General features: G+C 44.1%; 1 protein-coding gene across 1 annotated transcript in view; it reads right to left on the bottom strand.

Annotated features, from left to right (window-relative positions):
• LOC139420191 (anoctamin-10-like) overlaps positions 1-19,002 on the bottom strand; it is a 44,126-nt gene that overhangs the window by 10,318 nt on the left and 14,806 nt on the right. The window contains exon 13 of the mRNA XM_071169998.1: positions 7,030-7,146. Coding sequence (XP_071026099.1) covers positions 7,030-7,146 — 117 coding nt within the window. The remainder of the gene's footprint in view (positions 1-7,029; positions 7,147-19,002) is intronic.

Here is a 19,002-nt window from a genome sequence, read left to right as displayed (position 1 = left end):
AAAAATTATTCGCCAAATTTGTTGCAACCCCCATTACTAACCTATTCAACCTCTCGTGTCGTCTGAGATCCCCAAAGATTGGAAAGCTGCCGCGGTCATCCCTCTCTTCAAAAGGGGGTAGACACTCTCAACCCAAACTGTTATAGACCTATATCCATCCTGCCCTGCCTTTCTAAAATCTTCGAAAGCCAAGTTAATAAACAGATCACCGACCATTTCAAATCCCACCGTACCTTCTCCACTCTGCAATCTGGTTTCCGAGCTGGTCAGGGGTGCACATCAGCCACGCTCAAGGTCCTAAACGATATAACCACCATCGATAAAAGACAATACTGTGCAGCCGTCTTCATCGATCTGGCCAAGGCTTTCAACTCTGTCAATCACCGCATTCTTATCGGCAGGCTAAATAGCCTTTGCTTCTCAAATGACTGCCTCGCCTGGTTCACCAACTACTTCTCAGATAGAGTTCAGTGTGTCAAATCGGAAGGCCTGTTGTCCGGACTCTGGCAGTCTCTATGGGGGTGCCACAGGGTTAAATTCTCAACAAAATAGGAAAAATGTCAAGGGGGTGAATACTTTCGCAAGCCACTGCATATAAACTAAGCAAAAAAAGAAACGCCCCTTTTTCAGGACCCTGTCTTTCAAAGATAATTTATAAAAATCCAAATAACTTCACAGATCTTCATCGTAAAGGGTTTAAACACCCATGAATGTTCAATGAACCATAAACAATTAATGAACATGCACCTGTGGAACCGTCGTTTAGACACTAACAGCTTAGTGTAGGCAATTAAGGTCACAGTTATGAAAACTTCTACTGACTCTGAAAAACACCAAAAGAAAGATGCCCAGGGTCCCTGCTCATCTGCGTGAACGTGCCTTAGGCATGAGGACTGCAGATGTGGCCAGGGCAACAAATTGCAATGTCCGTACTGTGAGACGCCTAAGACAGCACTACAGGGATACAGGGTGGACAGCTGATCATCCTCCCAGTGGCAGACCACGTGTAACAACACCTGCACAGGATCGGTACATCCAAACAACACACCTGCGGGACAGGTACAGGATGGCAACAACTGCCCAAGTTACACCAGGAACACACAATCCCTCCGTCAGTGCTGACTGTCCGCAATAGGCTGAGAGAGGCTGGACTGAGGGCTTGTAGGCCTGTTGTAGGCAGGTCTTCACCAGACATCACCGGCAACAACGTCACCTATGGGTACAAACCCACCGTTGCTGGACCAGACAGGACTGGCAAAAAGTGCTCTTTACTGACGAGTCGCGGTTGTGTCTCACCGGGGGTGGTGGTCGGATTTGCGTTTATCGTCGAAGGAATGAGCGTTACACCGAGGCCTGTACTCTGGAGCGGGATCAATTTGGAGGTGGAGAGTCCGTCATGGTCTGGGGCGGTGTGTCACAGCATCATCAGACTGCCTGCAATGACAACAAGCTCAATCTCAACGCTGTGCGTTACAGGGAAGACATCCTCCTCCCTCATGTGGTACCCTTCCTGCAGGCTCATCCTGACATGACCCTCCAGCATGACAATACCACCAGCTATACTGCTCGTTCTGTGCGTGATTTCCTGCAAGACAGGGATGTCAGTGTTCTGCCATGGCCAGGGAAGAGCCTGGATCTCAATCCCATTGAGCACGTCTGGGACCTGTTGGATCGGAGGGTGAGGGCTAGGGCCATTTACCCCCAGAAATGTCTGGGACCTTGCAGGTGCCTTGGTGGAAGAGTGGGGTAATGTCTCACAGCAAGAACTGGCAAATCTGGTGCAATCCACAAGGAGGAGATGCACTGCAGTACTTAATGCAGCTGTTGGCCACACCAGACACTGACTGTTACTTTTGACCCCCCTTTGTTCAGGGACACATTATTCAATTTCTGTTAGTCACATGTCTGTGGAACTTGTTTAGTTGTTGAATCTTATGTTCATACAAATATTTACACATTAAGTTTGCTGAAAATAAACGCAGTTGACAGTGAGAGGATGTTTCTTTTTTGATGAGTTTATATCTCCTCTCTATATAGTACAGCATCTGTGTCTCCTCTGTATTAAGAGGTCGACCGATTAATCGGAATGGCCAATAACAATCGGTAATCTGCATTTTTGGTCACCGATTATGGCCGATTACATTGCACTACACGAGGAGACTGCGTGGCAGGCTGTCTACCTGTTACGCGAGTGCAGCAAGGAGCCAAGGTAAGTTGCTAGCTAGCATTAAACTTATCTTGTGAAAAAAATGAATCAGTCTTCACATAATCACTAGTTAACTACACATGGTTGATGATATTACTAGTTTATCTAGCTTGTCCTGCGTTGCATCTATTCGCTTAACGGGTGATGATTTAACAAGAGCATTCGTGCAAAAAAGCACTGTCGTTGCACCAATGAGTACCTAACCACAAACATCAAGGCCTTTCTTACAGTCAATACACAAGTACATATTTAGTTAATATTGCCAGCAAACATGAATTTATTTTAACTAAGGAAATTGTGTCTCTTCTCTTGCGCAACGGTTCCGTATTTCACTGAAAGAATAAACATTTTGTTTTCGAAATGATAGTTTCCGGATTTGACCATATTAATGACCTAAGGCACGTATTTCTGTGTGTTATTATAATTAAGTCTATGGTTTGATATTTGATAGAGCAGTCTGAGCGGTGGTAGGCAGCAGCAGGCTCGTAAGCATTCATTCAAACAGCACTTTCATGCGTTTTGCCAGCAGCTCTTCGCTGTGCTTCAAGCATTGCGCTGTTTACGACTTCAAGCCAATCAACTCCCGAGATTAGGCTGGCAATACTATAGTGCCTAAGAATATCCAATAGTCTAAGGTTAATGAAATACAAATAGTAGAGAGAAATAGTCCTATAATTCCTATTATAACTACAACCTAAAACTTCTTACCTGGGAATATTGAAGACTCATGTTAAAAGGAACCACCAGCTTTCATATGTTCTCATGTTCTGAGCAAGGAACTTAAACGTTAGCTTTTTTACATAGCACATATTGCACTTTTACTTTCTTCTCCAACACTTTGTTTTTGCATTTTTTAAACCAAATTGAACATGTTTCATTATTTATTTGAGACGAAATTGATTTTATTGATGTATTATATTAAGTTAAAATAAGTGTTCATTCAGTATTGTTGTAATTGTCATTATTACAAATATATTACAAATAATTAAAAATAATTAATGAATTAATTAAAAAATATATATTTTTTAAATCGGCTGATTAATTGGTATCAACCATAAATCGGTCAACCTCTACTCTGTATAGTACAGTATCTGTCTCTGTGGCCTTCTCTCCAGTGGGTCACAGTCACCTCTGGCAGTGGTGGCTAGTGCTGGTGGACAGCCAGCGACTAAGGTGTTGATAGGGGGTTTCCACCGGTGAGGCACCTGCTCTGATCACGACTACATTCCTCCTGTGCCAAAGGAAGGAAGGGATTTTCCCCAGGACATTGGCTGCTCCCTTCAGTGATAGATACACTTAGCTAGTTTTACAGTATGTATGTATGTATGTATGTATGTATGTATGTATCTCTATGGCTTCCCTCCCCTTGCTGAAGCAGTGGAAAATGCTGGATTTTAGCCCATGCACCTGCTCTGATCAGTTCCCCCTGTGCCAGAGGAAGGAAAGGGTTTTCCCCAGGCCACAAAGCCCATTGGCTGGCAAGACCGCTTATTCGCCTCCGCCTGCTGAAGCGGTGGAAAATGTTGGATTGACTAGGCCAGATGCAGACAGACACAGGAAGATGGCCGTCCCTCCGTCCTCCTCTCACAACTGACCCCGGACAGAACTCCAGTGGAATAAAGGCTTTCTTTCCATCAGCTCTACTCCTAATAAAACTCCAGTGGAATCAAGGCTTTCTTTCTGTCAGCTCTACTCCTAATAAAACTCCAGTGGAATCAAGGCTTTATTTCCATTAGCTCTACTCCTAATAAAACTCCAGTGGAATCAAGGCTTTCTTTCCATCAGCTCTACTCCTAATAAAACTCCAGTGGAATCAAGGCTTTCTTTCTGTCAGCTCTACTCCTAATAAAACTCCAGTGGAATCAAGGCTTTCTTTCCATCAGCTCTACTCCTAATAAAACTCCAGTGGAATCAAGGCTTTCTTTCCATCAGCTCTACTCCTAATAAAACTCCAGTGGAATCAAGGCTTTCTTTCCGTCATCAGTAGACATTGCAGTACAAGGTGATGCATGATGACATATCCAGTGGAAGGCTGTGGTTCTGACTGATTACCTGACATGATACAACACCTTGGGGTTGACTGAAAGGTCCATCAACTCCTGTCACTCAAAGACTCAATGCCTGCCCTGGCCTGCCGACTGCCCCCCACCCTGTCTGGCTGGCCGACTACCCGCCCGCCCTGTCTGGCTGGCCGACTGCCCGCCCGCCCTGCCGACTGCCCGCCCGCCCTGCCGACTGCCCGCCCGCCCGGCCGAATGCCCGCCCGGCCGGCCGAATGCCCGCCCTGCCGAATGCCCGCCCTGCCGAATGCCCGCCTGCCCGACCGCCTGCCTGCCCGACCGACCGACTTGCTGACTCACTGCCTGCCTGGCTGGCTGGCTGGGATCATTAGTGATATAGAGAAAAGGCCAAAGGTGGAGTGAATTAATTTCATCAAGAATGTTAAACCTGATGAAGCAAAGGCCAAGTCAAACTTGAGAATATCTGTAATGATTAGGAATCAAGATGGACAGCCACAAGATGATATGAATTGGGTTTTGATGGTGGGATGAGGAGAAGGACAGTGCTAGAGGGAGATTAAAATGAATGACTTATGAGGAAGAGTTATTAAGACAAACGGCAAGACATTCAATAGCCATGGTAGCAGGGGCACTACTCATGTGCCTGGGACTGGCTTGAAAACACAAGGCAGTAACCAAGTACCATCACAACACATACCATACACAAACCTCACCACAAGACCAACTTGGGCAAGACACGTAGACATTATTAAGTAGCTTATCCTTCTCTATTCACAGGATTAATATCAGGCATTAGGTATTAAAGGAGAAGCTTTCAATTCAAACCAGAACCAGACAAACTCACAACCTGCATAGCAGAGTTCAGTCAGACGACCCAAAGCAACTTACCGCCCATGGGCCTGGCTCTGCACAAACAAACCAAGAAATCAACCTATCTGCTTAAATTCAACATTCAGCTGGACAAGAACAAGAAGCATCAGAAATACCACCAATCAATGTGATGTATTTCATGGCCCGCCCTTCTTTCTGCAGTGCTGAGAGAAATGATAGCTAGCTAAGACATGCTAGTTTATTGCTGAAGCACTCAGCCTTAATCCAGTAAATGACTGCAGTGCCAAGCTGAGGCAAGCTACTGCTCAACAGCATACTCATATCAATACCATTAACCTAACTCCTGTCATTTATCTTTACCGAAGTGCTCTGGGACATGTATTGAGGGACTGAATACATTACATGAAGCTGTTATGGAGAGAGATATGGGTCTGTATTATGGTGTTATGGAGAGATATGGGTCTGCATTATTCTGTTATGGAGAGAGATATGGGTCTGCATTATTCTGTTATTGAGAGAGATATGGGTCTGCATTATGGTGTTATGGAGAGAAATATGGGTCTGCATTCTATTATGGAGAGAGAGATGGGTCTGCATTATAGTGTTATGGAGAGAAATATGGGTCTGCGTTATTCTGTTATGGAGAGAGATGGGTCTGCATTATGGTGTTATGGAGAGAAATATGGGTCTGCATTATTCTGTTATGGAGAGAAATATGGGTCTGCATTATTCTGTTATGGAGAGAAATATGGGTATGCCTTAATGTATTATGGAGAGAGATATGGGTCTGCATTATTCTGTTATGGAGAGAGATGGGTCTGCATTATTGTGTTATGGAGAGAGATATGGGTCTGCATTAATGTATTGTGGAGAGAGAGATGGGTCTGCATTATTCTGTTATGGAGAGAGATGGGTCTGCATTATGGTGTTATGGAGAGAGATATGGGTCTGCATTATTCTGTTATGGAGAGAGATGGGTCTGCATTATGGTGTTATGGAGAGAGAGATGGGTCTGCATTATGGTGTTATGGAGAGAGATATGGGTCTGCATTATTCTGTTATGGAGAGAGATGGGTCTGCATTATGGTGTTATGGAGAGAGATGGGTCTGCATTATGGTGTTATGGAGAGAGATATGGGTCTGCATTATTCTGTTATGGAGAGAGATGGGTCTGCATTATTCTGTTATGGAGAGAGATATGGGTCTGCATTATTCTGTTATGGAGAGAGATGGGTCTGCATTATTCTGTTATGGAGAGAGATGGGTCTGCATTATTCTGTTATGGAGAGAGATATGGGTCTGCATTATTCTGTTATGGAGAGAAATATGGGTCTGCATTATTCTGTTATGGAGAGAAATATGGGTCTGCATCATTCTGCAAAATAATCTGTTGTTTTGTCCTTAATTATACACGGTATGTAAGCCGTTTATAGACAGGTTCTTTCTGGTGCTGAAAAATCAGATGATGGTGTCCTCTGTGTGAGTGTGTGTGACCTGCTTCTGAGCTACATGCAAGGTGATAAACATCTGCCAAAATAGCAGAGCCTCATTAACACATTACAATATTGCACACGCACACACAGTTTGTTAGTTAGCTGCAGCGTGAACAACCTTCTACATGGATCATTAAACCATCAGACCTAGATGATAAACCTGATGGGTGTCTCAGAGAGAGTCACGTCAGCCGTACACCTCATATACCCAGCTTATCCACCCAGAAGTCTGTGGCTTTCCTTCATCTAGGGTTACTTTATACATGTTATTCACCTTGAAGTCCCTTCATGTTATTTTTGGGAACTTCATAGTTGTTTGGTTTATACACACCCCCAAAAAAGTTGAGTTTAAGGTTGAGTGATGGTACCTGCTTTTTTTCACCTTAGACTCAAGTTAGGTCAAACCACTCTGTATGTCATGCTAGTGTTATTCAACACACCATACAGTTGAGGGGTTCAGTCAGTCAGTCAAACTTACCCTTTTCTTCAGAGCCTCCAGGGACTCAAACTCCAGACGTGACAGTTTGATCTGGATGTGTTTGGGGACGTCTGGGATCACAAAGGTCAGGATGAACTTGGAGGCCAAGAGGAAGTGCTGCAACCACAACAGCAGACAGAGGAACAACAGGGAAGTATGGGGAGACTTTAGGACATGTAACAGGAAAAGTAGACATGTATGATGATGTTATATTGTACTGAGAAACTATATTTCTCTATTATCCTAGAATTCAGAAACATATATAGTTGATATAGTTGATATCATTAATAGTTTTAAACTGATTGAACAGATGCAACGTGAAACATCACAACACAATCTAAACTGCTCTGAGACAAACAAACACCATCACCGACCGGTGTCCAATCATTGACATTACAAAACTAGACAATCATTGGTGTCAGGTGTGATATCCCTCTAAACAGCTGGTTAATGTTCCTATCTAGCTGGTCTTCTTTCATCTGTATATGCTGGATGAAACTTGTGAATTTTGTATTGTAATTTGTAGTCTACTGTAATTTAAACATGTACATGATACTGCAACAACATTTCCCCAATGGGACAACAACGTCAGTCAAGTTAACCAGAACATTCCCTGTTCTTTCAGAACTAGCTCCATTCCTTCTCAGAGCGAGGCTAACAACAAGCAGCTGACCTGACCCACACAGTCTGAAAACAGTCCTGTTGTCACATGAAACCTGCAGATCAGGTCAATGTATGAGCCAATCCATTGTCTCGTGTTTTCACGTGAAACCTGCTGATCATGTATGAGCCAATCCATTGTCTCGTGTTTTCACGTGAAACCTGCGTCAGGTAAAAGTACGAACGAACCCGTACAACGATAAACACGCCAAACCATAGAATAATGATTTTTATTTTTTATTTATCCGTTATTTTACCAGATATAATGCTGAAAGGGTTACCCTTTAAGAGATCACGCCTCTTAACTAAAGACCACATAATCAACGAATGTCTTGAAATACTGTAAGCAAAACAGGAGACTACAGGCTGACAAACATGCAGTAAGACCCTGCTGATTATTCTGTGTGAGAGTTAAGAAGCTGAAGACCCTTCTGGACCCTAACTCTTTAAATCAGCCCCTAAGCAGTTCACTGGAGCTCAATATTAAACTGTAATGGTAAAGACAGGCAAGAGGGCTTTGCTGAAAATACAATCCCAATCTCTCAAAAGGAAGAGAGAAGAGAGTGCTGTGAATACAGAAAGAGGCCCCCCAGTACAACACTGGCCCACCCTCCTCCCTCTGAGGTGATTGGAGGAGACAGATGAACAGCAGACAAAGGGGAAGTGGGGTGAGGAGGACGACTCTTGTGGCAAAGAGCACACCTGTTATCTTCACAGCCCCTCTGAGGTGAAGTGAGGTAAGATAAGGTGTGAGAGAGAGAGGTAGCAACCTGACCAATATCCAACACATACATCATTTTTTTCTCAATACATTTTTTACGGCCGAGAGAAGTGTACTTCGAACTGCATGACCAGAAAGCAGCTTTATTACTCTGAATCGATGCCAACACACCACTATGCAAAGCAGGTCTGTCATTGCTGGAGAATTGCCAGCTGCCACAACACGCTGTACCTCATCAGTATGTGCCAGCCAAAATTCCATCGGATTCAGCCACCGCTTTCATCGCAGTAAAAGGCTTCATACATGTTAGGCCTGACAGATGTTGTCGACTGAAAACTTCCTAACACTGTTATTACAGGCTGTTTTCTCCTATGGAAAGTGTTCTTCAGATAGGTGGTTTGGGCTAGAAGGATGGGGAGGTGTGTGTGGCGCTCCCTCTCTCTCAGTCCTTCAGCCGTACACTACTTTATTACAGACAATTGTGTATCCCAATTGGCAACATAATACCTTTATAGTACACTACTTCTGACCAGGGCCTCTCAGGGGTAGTGCACAATGTAGGGAAAAGGGGGCCATTTGGGATGCAGATGTGTGAGCTAAGTAGTAGAAATGTGAGCTAAGTAGTAGAATTTACAGTAGAGCGAATGTAAAAGGGCGAAGGGAGTCCGGTCTGTCTGGCCTCAACGCTGACTGAGGTTGTTACACTGATTGAAATGCAACATTAAAAACACCACAGCCTTTTAGCTGATTGGTACTTGACAATAGGAGTTTATGGGCATTTAGAGAGATAGGGTTGGCTTGGCACACGTTGGAAAACCAAAGAACACTAACAAATGCAAATGTTAGTTGAAAGGGGTACATTTCATCTTGAGGCCCTGACTCAATATCAAACTACTTCTCTATGATGCTCTAAACAGTGCAGAAGTGTGAATTGAGACAGTACCTGTAAGTGCTAGCATGGCAATCTGTGGCCTTTTGTACCACAATCCCCTCTGCTCAGTATTCACCCCATGTAGCTGGGGCCAGAACTGCACTGCCTTGTTCATTTAGCAAATTAGCATTTCAATCCACCTTGATTCCAACTGATCGGGAGTCATTTTTTACAATTTATTCTGTGAAGCGGCACGAACAGAATTTCTTAATCTAACTTTTCACGTCGGGGGTTTGTGAATAGATCTCGTCTGAAAGGCGGCCATTGGTGGCTTGCCATAAACACTTCGACATGTTGCGGAGACATGCATGGTTCTGCAGTAACCCTTGGGACAGCCAACTGCAGTGACAATGAGCCTCATGGAGCACCGTGCAGTCACACAATGTGACAGGCCAGAGTCTGGCAGCAGACTGTGTGTTCTATAAGGATATGAGACTAATGCAGAAAGAGGTGGCACGTTTCCCACATGAGAATGAATGATTACATCAAGATGATTCATACCAAGTTACTTCAGCTCGATCCAATTTCCGTTTATTGATCTCTCGAGGCAGGTACTGTTTCCTCTACTGTTCCTCGATGTACCCCGAGGTCGGTGTGAGACCTGTTCCTCTGGGCCCTGGTCAAAAGTAATGCTCTATATAGGGAACATGGTGCTATTTGGGATTGCACCCAAGGCATTGATGGGCAGAGGAGACAGGGAGGGTTGTGGAGAGGTCTCCAGGCCTGCAGAGATTATTCAGTACAGCAGGCAGGTAGCTTCAATAAGACTAGACTGGAGTCATATATAGTAGAAGAATAGCATTGAACAGGACTACAAAGGGCTGTAAATAGAGTTGCCAGTCAGCAGGGGGGCACAGCTTCACACAGAGCTGATGCACACTACATTAATACACAGGTTCAGTCCCAAATGGCACCCTATTCCATATATAGTGTACTACTTTTGACCTGTGACCTATGGGCCCTGGTCAAAAGTAGTGCACTAAATAGGGAATATGGTGGGATTCAGGGCACAGTATCTGAGTCAATGCACAGATATGACTAGAGCTAGCACTAGACTGATCGTGCTCTACAGAACAGAAAAGGAGACCACAACCATGGTGACAGAATCAGACATTCAGTTACTGGGTACAAAGGGTTCTGGACTTCAACAACACACACCACAGACTACATCACAGTGGCTTCAGAGGATAATAGCCGATTTCCCTTTGGCAAAGCAAACCGTGAGGGAGAAAGATAGACAGCGTTGTTAGGAGCCAAACAAATAAAGCCAGCTGCATTATACAAGGCAGTGTTATCATATTTTAGCATTATAAAGGACCAAGACAAGAAGGGACGGCTAAGGAACGTTCTATTTTGTTGTTGTCATTTAGCAGATGCTCTTATCCAGAGCGACTTACGGGAGCAATTAGGGTTAAGTGCCTTGCTCAAGGGCACCGACAGATTTTTCACCTAGTTGGCTAGGGGATTCGAACCAGCAACCTTTCGGTTACCTCCCTATACATTCTGACATCTCTTGACTCTGTCATAGTACTAAACACGTCCTAATAACCATCTTTAAGGGCCGCCCACACCTATGACGATGACTACAACAAAAACTATCAAGATACAAATCTAAAATTATCATTCTAGTTAATGTCCTAGGTGTGGACGGCCCTCAACACTGCAGCCCACTTTATTTACAGTGCGAGTTCAATTTCAGTTCATCCCCATGAAAAGAATAGCCCCTCTCCCACTTCCCATACCTACAGTAGATATATGCCCCCGTTCATTGTCACTCATGTTGTGAAATACCAACCATATGGGGTTTTGCGGCACGATTTCAGAGGCACAATTCAGATATCGTCAGCACACTAGTGTTATGGATCTGTGACACCCTCCTACTATTCTGGCTGTTACACCAATGACACAGTAAGAGTGGTTAATAAGACCATACACAGTCTGCAGTAGAGTTGGGCTGCATACACTCCCATTATGTCCCATTTAAGAAGTCGTCTACACCTGCGTCCTTGATCGTCAGCAGGCTAAACGGACATCTTCACTTCACCTCTGCAGTAGCGGTGTGCCAGCCCAGCTTCTGTGTCCAGACAGAGGTACTTACTACTCCACCATACATCACAACTCCCCTTCCTCTCTCCTCTGTGTCAACCTTTATTTGAGATAAATCACCAGGACAGACAGAGCAAACCGAGTGACTGACTGACCGTCCTCTCCTCTCCCAGACATCCTCTATGCATCCCCCAGACAGGTCATTAGTATTTCATCCTGGGTTGTGAATTACAGGACAAACCTCTGTTAGAGTTGTCACTGGATGTTCTGTTTCTGTCCACACACACACACACACACACACACACACACACACACACACACACACACACACACACACACACACACACACACACACACACGTTAGCAGGTAATAGCCGGCTTTCGGGATAACATTTTTTGAAAAGCCAACAAATAAAATTGGAAAGGCCAATTTTACATTTTTCAGCCAAATGTTCTGGTCTGTTGCATAAGATTCATTGCTTTTTAACATTTTTTTTCTATTGTCCCAAAACTGTCCCAGGGTCTGTTTGGGCTATTTTGTTTCTCGACAAGCTGACCAATAGAATAGGTCAATTCTTTTTACTATGGGGGATAGTAGATTGACATAGGTGGCGAGCCCATAATGCTAGGGGAAGCTAAGCTTTCCCTAAGTAAATTGAAATAAATTGCCAAAATGATATTGCCTAATTAGCCTACAATACAGAAATAAAATCATTCAAAATAGGCAACTAAATCATGATTTAGCCACAGAGGACCATTAGCTTCCCCTAGTCTAGTTGTTTTAAATCTCATTGACTACAAGTCGGAAGGAAAGACAGCTCGCGCAATTTAGGCTGTGCACGTTGCAAATATCAAATAGATGATTGTTGGAGGTACAACTGTCAAGGAAAAGTAGAAGACCAGCAAGCCGTATCGCAATAATTATAAATTAAATTGTGGGGAAACATAGTTTGGAAAGCAAATGGCTATTGCTGTAAAGAGACGACAATGAAAATACTCAAATCTGTCTTTTAGTTGAGTAATGTCTGCAGTTTTCGGTTTGGCTATTTGTTTCAAGAGTATTAGTCTATAAATAAATCTCTTTGCCAAAATTCGTCATCTCTCCCATGTCTTATTCGACTAGTAGTTGTTCTGAAATGTTTATTGCTTGACTACATTTTACTCCCTTGTCTGTAATATAACACACATGAATTATTAATTTTGGTTGCCTATCCTGTTTGTTCTGTGGAAGGTATTTGACTGTTGTGAGCCACAGAAAGTATTTGACTATAGCCACAAAATTAAGGAAATTAGAAAGGGGGGTGGGGGATTTCGGCCAGAAAATACACTTGAAACAAATAGCCAAACCGAAAACTGTAGATATTACTAGTGCCCCCCCCCGTGATCAAACCGACATAAAAAAATCAAATGAAACACAGCCTAACTGATCAGAAATCTCAACTAGCAAGCAAGTCGCAGCAATGAAGAATTGAGTGTGTGCGCGTTCACGTGAAGGGGGGGGGGGGGGGGGGTGTTCTGGCAGGGGGAGATTTGAGGCACAACACCGGCGCCAAAACGAATCAGTTGGATGGCCTTTGATAGACATACGCGGGCACGGGACCTCCTATGTCTGCACGCGCTTGCTCGTTCACAAATATGTTTAATGTGTGTTATAGTAAAGCACACAGGCAGCTCCTGAGTTTCAAGTTTGGGGAAGTTTACAATCTATCCTACCATTTCTACCGACCTGCGTGACAGTTAGGATTATTTTATATGCACATTTTCATGGAACAGTTTCATTTCAATAATACAATTGTAATTTCTCAAAATCATTGTCACGTGGATAATCATAGAAATCTGAAGTAAAATGCTAAATATGTAAAAAGGCGAGAGTGCCAGCCTCCACCACATGGACACACTGTGATCCATAAATATGTAAAGGTGAGAGTGCCAGCCTCCACCACATGGACACACTGTGATCCATAAATATGTAAAGGTGAGAGTGCCAGCCTCCACCACATGGACACACTGATCCATAAATATGTAAAGGTGAGAGTGCCAGCCTCCACCACATGGACACACTGTGATCCATAAATATGTAAAGGTGAGAGTGCCAGCCTCCACCACATGGACACACTGTGATCCATAAATATGTAAAGGTGAGAGTGCCAGCCTCCACCACATGGACACACTGTGATCCATAAATATGTAAAGGTGAGAGTGCCAGCCTCCGCCACATGGACACACTGTGATCCATAAATATGTAAAGGTGAGAGTGCCAGCCTCCACCACATGGACACACTGATCCATAAATATGTAAAGGTGAGAGTGCCAGCCTCCGCCACATGGACACACTGTGATCCATAAATATGTAAAGGTGAGAGTGCCAGCCTCCACCACATGGACACACTGATCCATAAATATGTAAAGGTGAGAGTGCCAGCCTCCACCACATGGACACACTGATCCATAAATATGTAAAGGCGAGAGTGCCAGCCTCCACCACATGGACACACTGTGATCCATAAATATGTAAAGGTGAGAGTGCCAGCCTCCACCACATGGACACACTGTGATCCATAAATATGTAAAGGTGAGAGTGCCAGCCTCCACCACATGGACACACTGATCCATAAATATGTAAAGGTGAGAGTGCCAGCCTCCACCACATGGACACACTGATCCATAAATATGTAAAGGCGAGAGTGCCAGCCTCCACCACATGGACACACTGTGATCCATAAATATGTAAAGGTGAGAGTGCCAGCCTCCACCACATGGACACACTGTGATCCATAAATATGTAAAGGCGAGAGTGCCAGCCTCCACCACATGGACACACTGATCCATAAATATGTAAAGGTGAGAGTGCCAGCCTCCACCACATGGACACACTGTGATCCATAAATATGTAAAGGTGAGAGTGCCAGCCTCCACCACATGGACACACTGTGATCCATAAATATGTAAAGGTGAGAGTGCCAGCCTCCACCACATGGACACACTGTGATCCATAAATATGTAAAGGTGAGAGTGCCAGCCTCCACCACATGGACACACTGATCCATAAATATGTAAAGGCGAGAGTGCCAGCCTCCACCACATGGACACACTGATCCATAAATATGTAAAGGTGAGAGTGCCAGCCTCCGCCACATGGACACACTGTGATCCATAAATATGTAAAGGTGAGAGTGCCAGCCTCCACCACATGGACACACTGTGATCCATAAATATGTAAAGGTGAGAGTGCCAGCCTCCACCACATGGACACACTGTGATCCATAAATATGTAAAGGTGAGAGTGCCAGCCTCCACCACATGGACACACTGTGATCCATAAATATGTAAAGGTGAGAGTGCCAGCCTCCACCACATGGACACACTGATCCATAAATATGTAAAGGTGAGAGTGCCAGCCTCCACCACATGGACACACTGTGATCCATAAATATGTAAAGGTGAGAGTGCCAGCCTCCACCACATGGACACACTGTGATCCATAAATATGTAAAGGTGAGAGTGCCAGCCTCCGCCACATGGACACACTGTGATCCATAAATATGTAAAGGTGAGAGTGCCAGCCTCCACCACATGGACACACTGTGATCCATAAATATGTAAAGGTGAGAGTGCCAGCCTCCACCACATGGACACACTGTGATCCATAAATATGTAAAGGTGAGAGTGCCAGCCTCCACCACATGGACACACTGTGATCCATAAATATGTAAAGGTGAGAGTGCCAGCCTCCACCACATGGACACACTGTGATCCATAAATATGTAAAGGTGAGAGTGCCAGCCTCCACCACATGGACACACTGTGATCCATAAATATGTAAAGGTGAGAGTGCCAGCCTCCGCCACATGGACACACTGTGACCCATAAATATGTAAAGGTGAGAGTGCCAGCCTCCACCACATGGACACACTGTGATCCATAAATATGTAAAGGTGAGAGTGCCAGCCTCCACCACATGGACACACTGTGATCCATAAATATGTAAAGGTGAGAGTGCCAGCCTCCACCACATGGACACACTGATCCATAAATATGTAAAGGTGAGAGTGCCAGCCTCCACCACATGGACACACTGTGATCCATAAATATGTAAAGGTGAGAGTGCCAGCCTCCACCACATGGACACACTGTGACCCATAAATATGTAAAGGTGAGAGTGCCAGCCTCCGCCACATGGACACACTGTGACCCATAAATATGTAAAGGTGAGAGTGCCAGCCTCCGCCACATGGACACACTGTGATCCATAAATATGTAAAGGTGAGAGTGCCAGCCTCCACCACATGGACACACTGTGATCCATAAATATGTAAAGGTGAGAGTGCCAGCCTCCACCACATGGACACACTGTGATCCATAAATATGTAAAGGTGAGAGTGCCAGCCTCCGCCACATGGACACACTGTGACCCATAAATATGTAAAGGTGAGAGTGCCAGCCTCCACCACATGGACACACTGATCCATAAATATGTAAAGGTGAGAGTGCCAGCCTCCGCCACATGGACACACTGTGATCCATTGGTGGCTAAAGAAGAGCGCATTGAACTCAGATATAGGCCTACTGCTGCATTGAACTCAGAGATAGGCCTACTGCTGCATTGGCCTATAGGCTATATCTTCCATCATCAACTAAGTACATTACATAGGCCTAAAGCTGACAAATAAAAACAGTAGAAAATATCCTGATTAAAATGTTGGTTCTTTCAATCACATGAATCTCTACTCCACCTGTCTGCCTCTCTTTCTGTCGGTCTTGACTTAGGCTATTGCTAGTGAAGTGCAACATTGTATCAAATCATCAACTGGGTCTGGCCAAAAGCTGTTGATAGGGAACTTGCAACACTGTATCAACTAGCCTATTCCAGCCCCTTGAAGTTTCTGTGCCAGTGAACTCCGGACAGACAGCGGTGTTTTTAATGACGTTTCCACTAGCTATATGGGATCATCAGATCATGATACTTCTCTTTTTCACACCAACGCTTGGTGATTATCGAGGCCGGGAGTGTTGGAAAGATTTTTCTAATTCTGAGGAACTATCTTTCACAATGGATGTTAAAAAAAAAAACAGACTTCGTTGACAATGTGAGGCGAAGAAAACATGACTGAGGAGCTCAGCTTATTATTTAAGAACTTGAAACTATATACTAGTGATTTTGCTGTTGGTCAGTCGTCTTGTTGGCTGAGAAAAAGTTAAATGTGGACAGTTATTCTAACCTATTAAAAGTGGTAAGGACGCACGTCATTGCATCCTCCACCTGCATGTTCTGTTAAAATGAATTACCATCATCTAAAATGTGACTTCTGTCATTCTGAGCACCGTGGGCAGACACCCTAATCATATTGGACCAGTACATTCCTTAAATGTCTGTTAATTAAATGAAAATGCTATAGGTCAAATGTCTGGCACCACATTTTCACAACGGAAACCCTGACACAGAGAGAGAGCTTAGGTAACATTTTCTAAAAATGTGTCACTGTTTGATAGCGATAAATACATTTACATATTTAAATCAAACAGCAAAGTAAAAGCCACACTAGATGCAGTGTTCAGGGATTAAGTTGGTACACAGGACACATCCCAAATGTCACCTTATTCCCTACATAGTGCACTACTTTTTGACCAGAGCACTATGGGCCGTTGCCAAACCTAGTGCACTAGCTACTGTATATAGGGATTTGATTGGTTGGTACAGGGAATGCCAACTGTCAGTGCCCAGGGTCTGGGGCATGGCAAACCTGCTGCTGGATTCTAATCTGATTATCTGAAAAACACAGTAAAATGGGATTGGCTCTCTGACTCCCTGCCTTTTTAACCCTCATGGAGAAAGTGAAAACAAAGACTACTGATGTGTTTTACTAGCATAAATAGTATAGGCTATATCTGGGAATAGGATGGAAGGTAAAATATAAATATTTCCTCCCGATTTCTCCTTTTTCCGTTGAATGTTTAATCCATCTAGTTTTTAATAAGTATAGTCAGTCTGTGCTTTGGTCAATGGATAATGCATGAAAGGGTAAGTTAACATGAACTATAACTCTATTACATAATCTGTGCAAATGTACAAACACATTCAACTTGACAATGACAACAGCATTTTAGTGTGTGCAAACTTGGTGTAATAATAATAATCTTTGCATGTAGGCTAATCATTACATCTAGGAATGTTCCATCAATCCAATGTCTAGTGACCGCTTATACTGGGATCAGTGCATCAGAGACAGAGGTTGGAGAGAATGCCTGGCCTGGATGCCCTGACTGCCAAGGCATCATCAAGTGTTTCAATTACTCCTGATCCTTAGCCGTCTCTTCTCTCTCCCCTCCTTCCGACCGTCTCTGTGTCCGTGGCTCGGCTACCCTGTTGCCTGGTTACTGCTCTGTGAAGTATGCCATGCTGTACAGTAATTACCCAGGTATCACCTGCTTAACAATGAGCCCTGTCCCAGCCAATCACAGACAGGAGAGAGGAATAACAGCTAGCCAGGAGAGCGAGAGAGACAGAGCCGAAGGGCCCTCGTAACATTTTGCATTGACTAGACTGAGTCCATGGCCTTTAAAACACAAACTTATGCAAGATAGGCTAACTTCCATACATGTGATCTATCAATGCGCCATTATATGGTTGTGAAGAAATCAAATTCCACAAGATACATTTTTTTCATTTGATGCTACAGATGTTTTTTAAATGGGGGGGGGGGGGGGGGGGGGCGTCAGTATTTTCCCCACTCTCCTCCTATATGATCTGGTGGTCTGGTCCCACAACATAAGTCACTGCACTATAGTACTGTCTGCACCTCAAAGGTGAAATGAGGTATTGTACAGCAGCAACATATCACTCTGTGTCGTAGAGCTGGATGGACTCAGAAAGACCTGTTCTCTGTATCTTAGAGCAGGACTGACATCCCTGACAGAAGGCACTAGAGGCCCTAATAGCCATATCCTGCTCTGCTTCCTGTAACTGGCTTGGTTATTATGTCAGCATTCTAAATGGTACACTATTTCCCTATAGTGCACTACATTTTACCATGTCCCATAGGGGAGAATATGGAATAGGGTGCCATTTGGGATGCAGGCTATATGTGCGCAACATTGACTGCCTCTGTAGCACTACTCATAGAATAGAATCTAGATATTCATAGAATATAATCTAGATATTCATAGAATAGAATCTAGATATTTATAGCCTCTGCCACAGTGTATCATGTGGATCAGTGATTCATGAATATTTCTCAAATCGTTTCTGGCAGATATTTTGCGGTGATTATGTATTGACAACGTTCAATGAATACATAAACAAACAATGCATCCAGAAAAGGATCAGTGTGTGTGTACCCTGTCCCTGCATGCTGAATAGCAGGGCTGGTTCTGCTGCTCCAGTCTGTAATGGACTGAATCATCTGGCAGGGAGACGCCAACCCACAGATCTACAGGAAATGTGCTGCTTGGCAGCAGTGTGAAACGTGCCTGGATGTACAATAAGCTAGTGAGGTAGGTTCATCTCTCTCAGCTACTACCCTCATTTCTCCTTCTCTCGCAACCTTGTGCTCTCTCCTATTTCTCTCTTGTTTTCTTTATCCCTCCCTCACGATCCCTCTCTCTTTTTCATGCGCAG

This window comes from Oncorhynchus clarkii, chromosome 2 (genome assembly GCF_045791955.1).
Source record: "Oncorhynchus clarkii lewisi isolate Uvic-CL-2024 chromosome 2, UVic_Ocla_1.0, whole genome shotgun sequence".
Classification (NCBI taxonomy): domain Eukaryota; kingdom Metazoa; phylum Chordata; class Actinopteri; order Salmoniformes; family Salmonidae; genus Oncorhynchus; species Oncorhynchus clarkii.
Note: the sequence above shows the minus strand (reverse complement) of the source record. Positions and strands in the feature narration are given on the sequence as shown.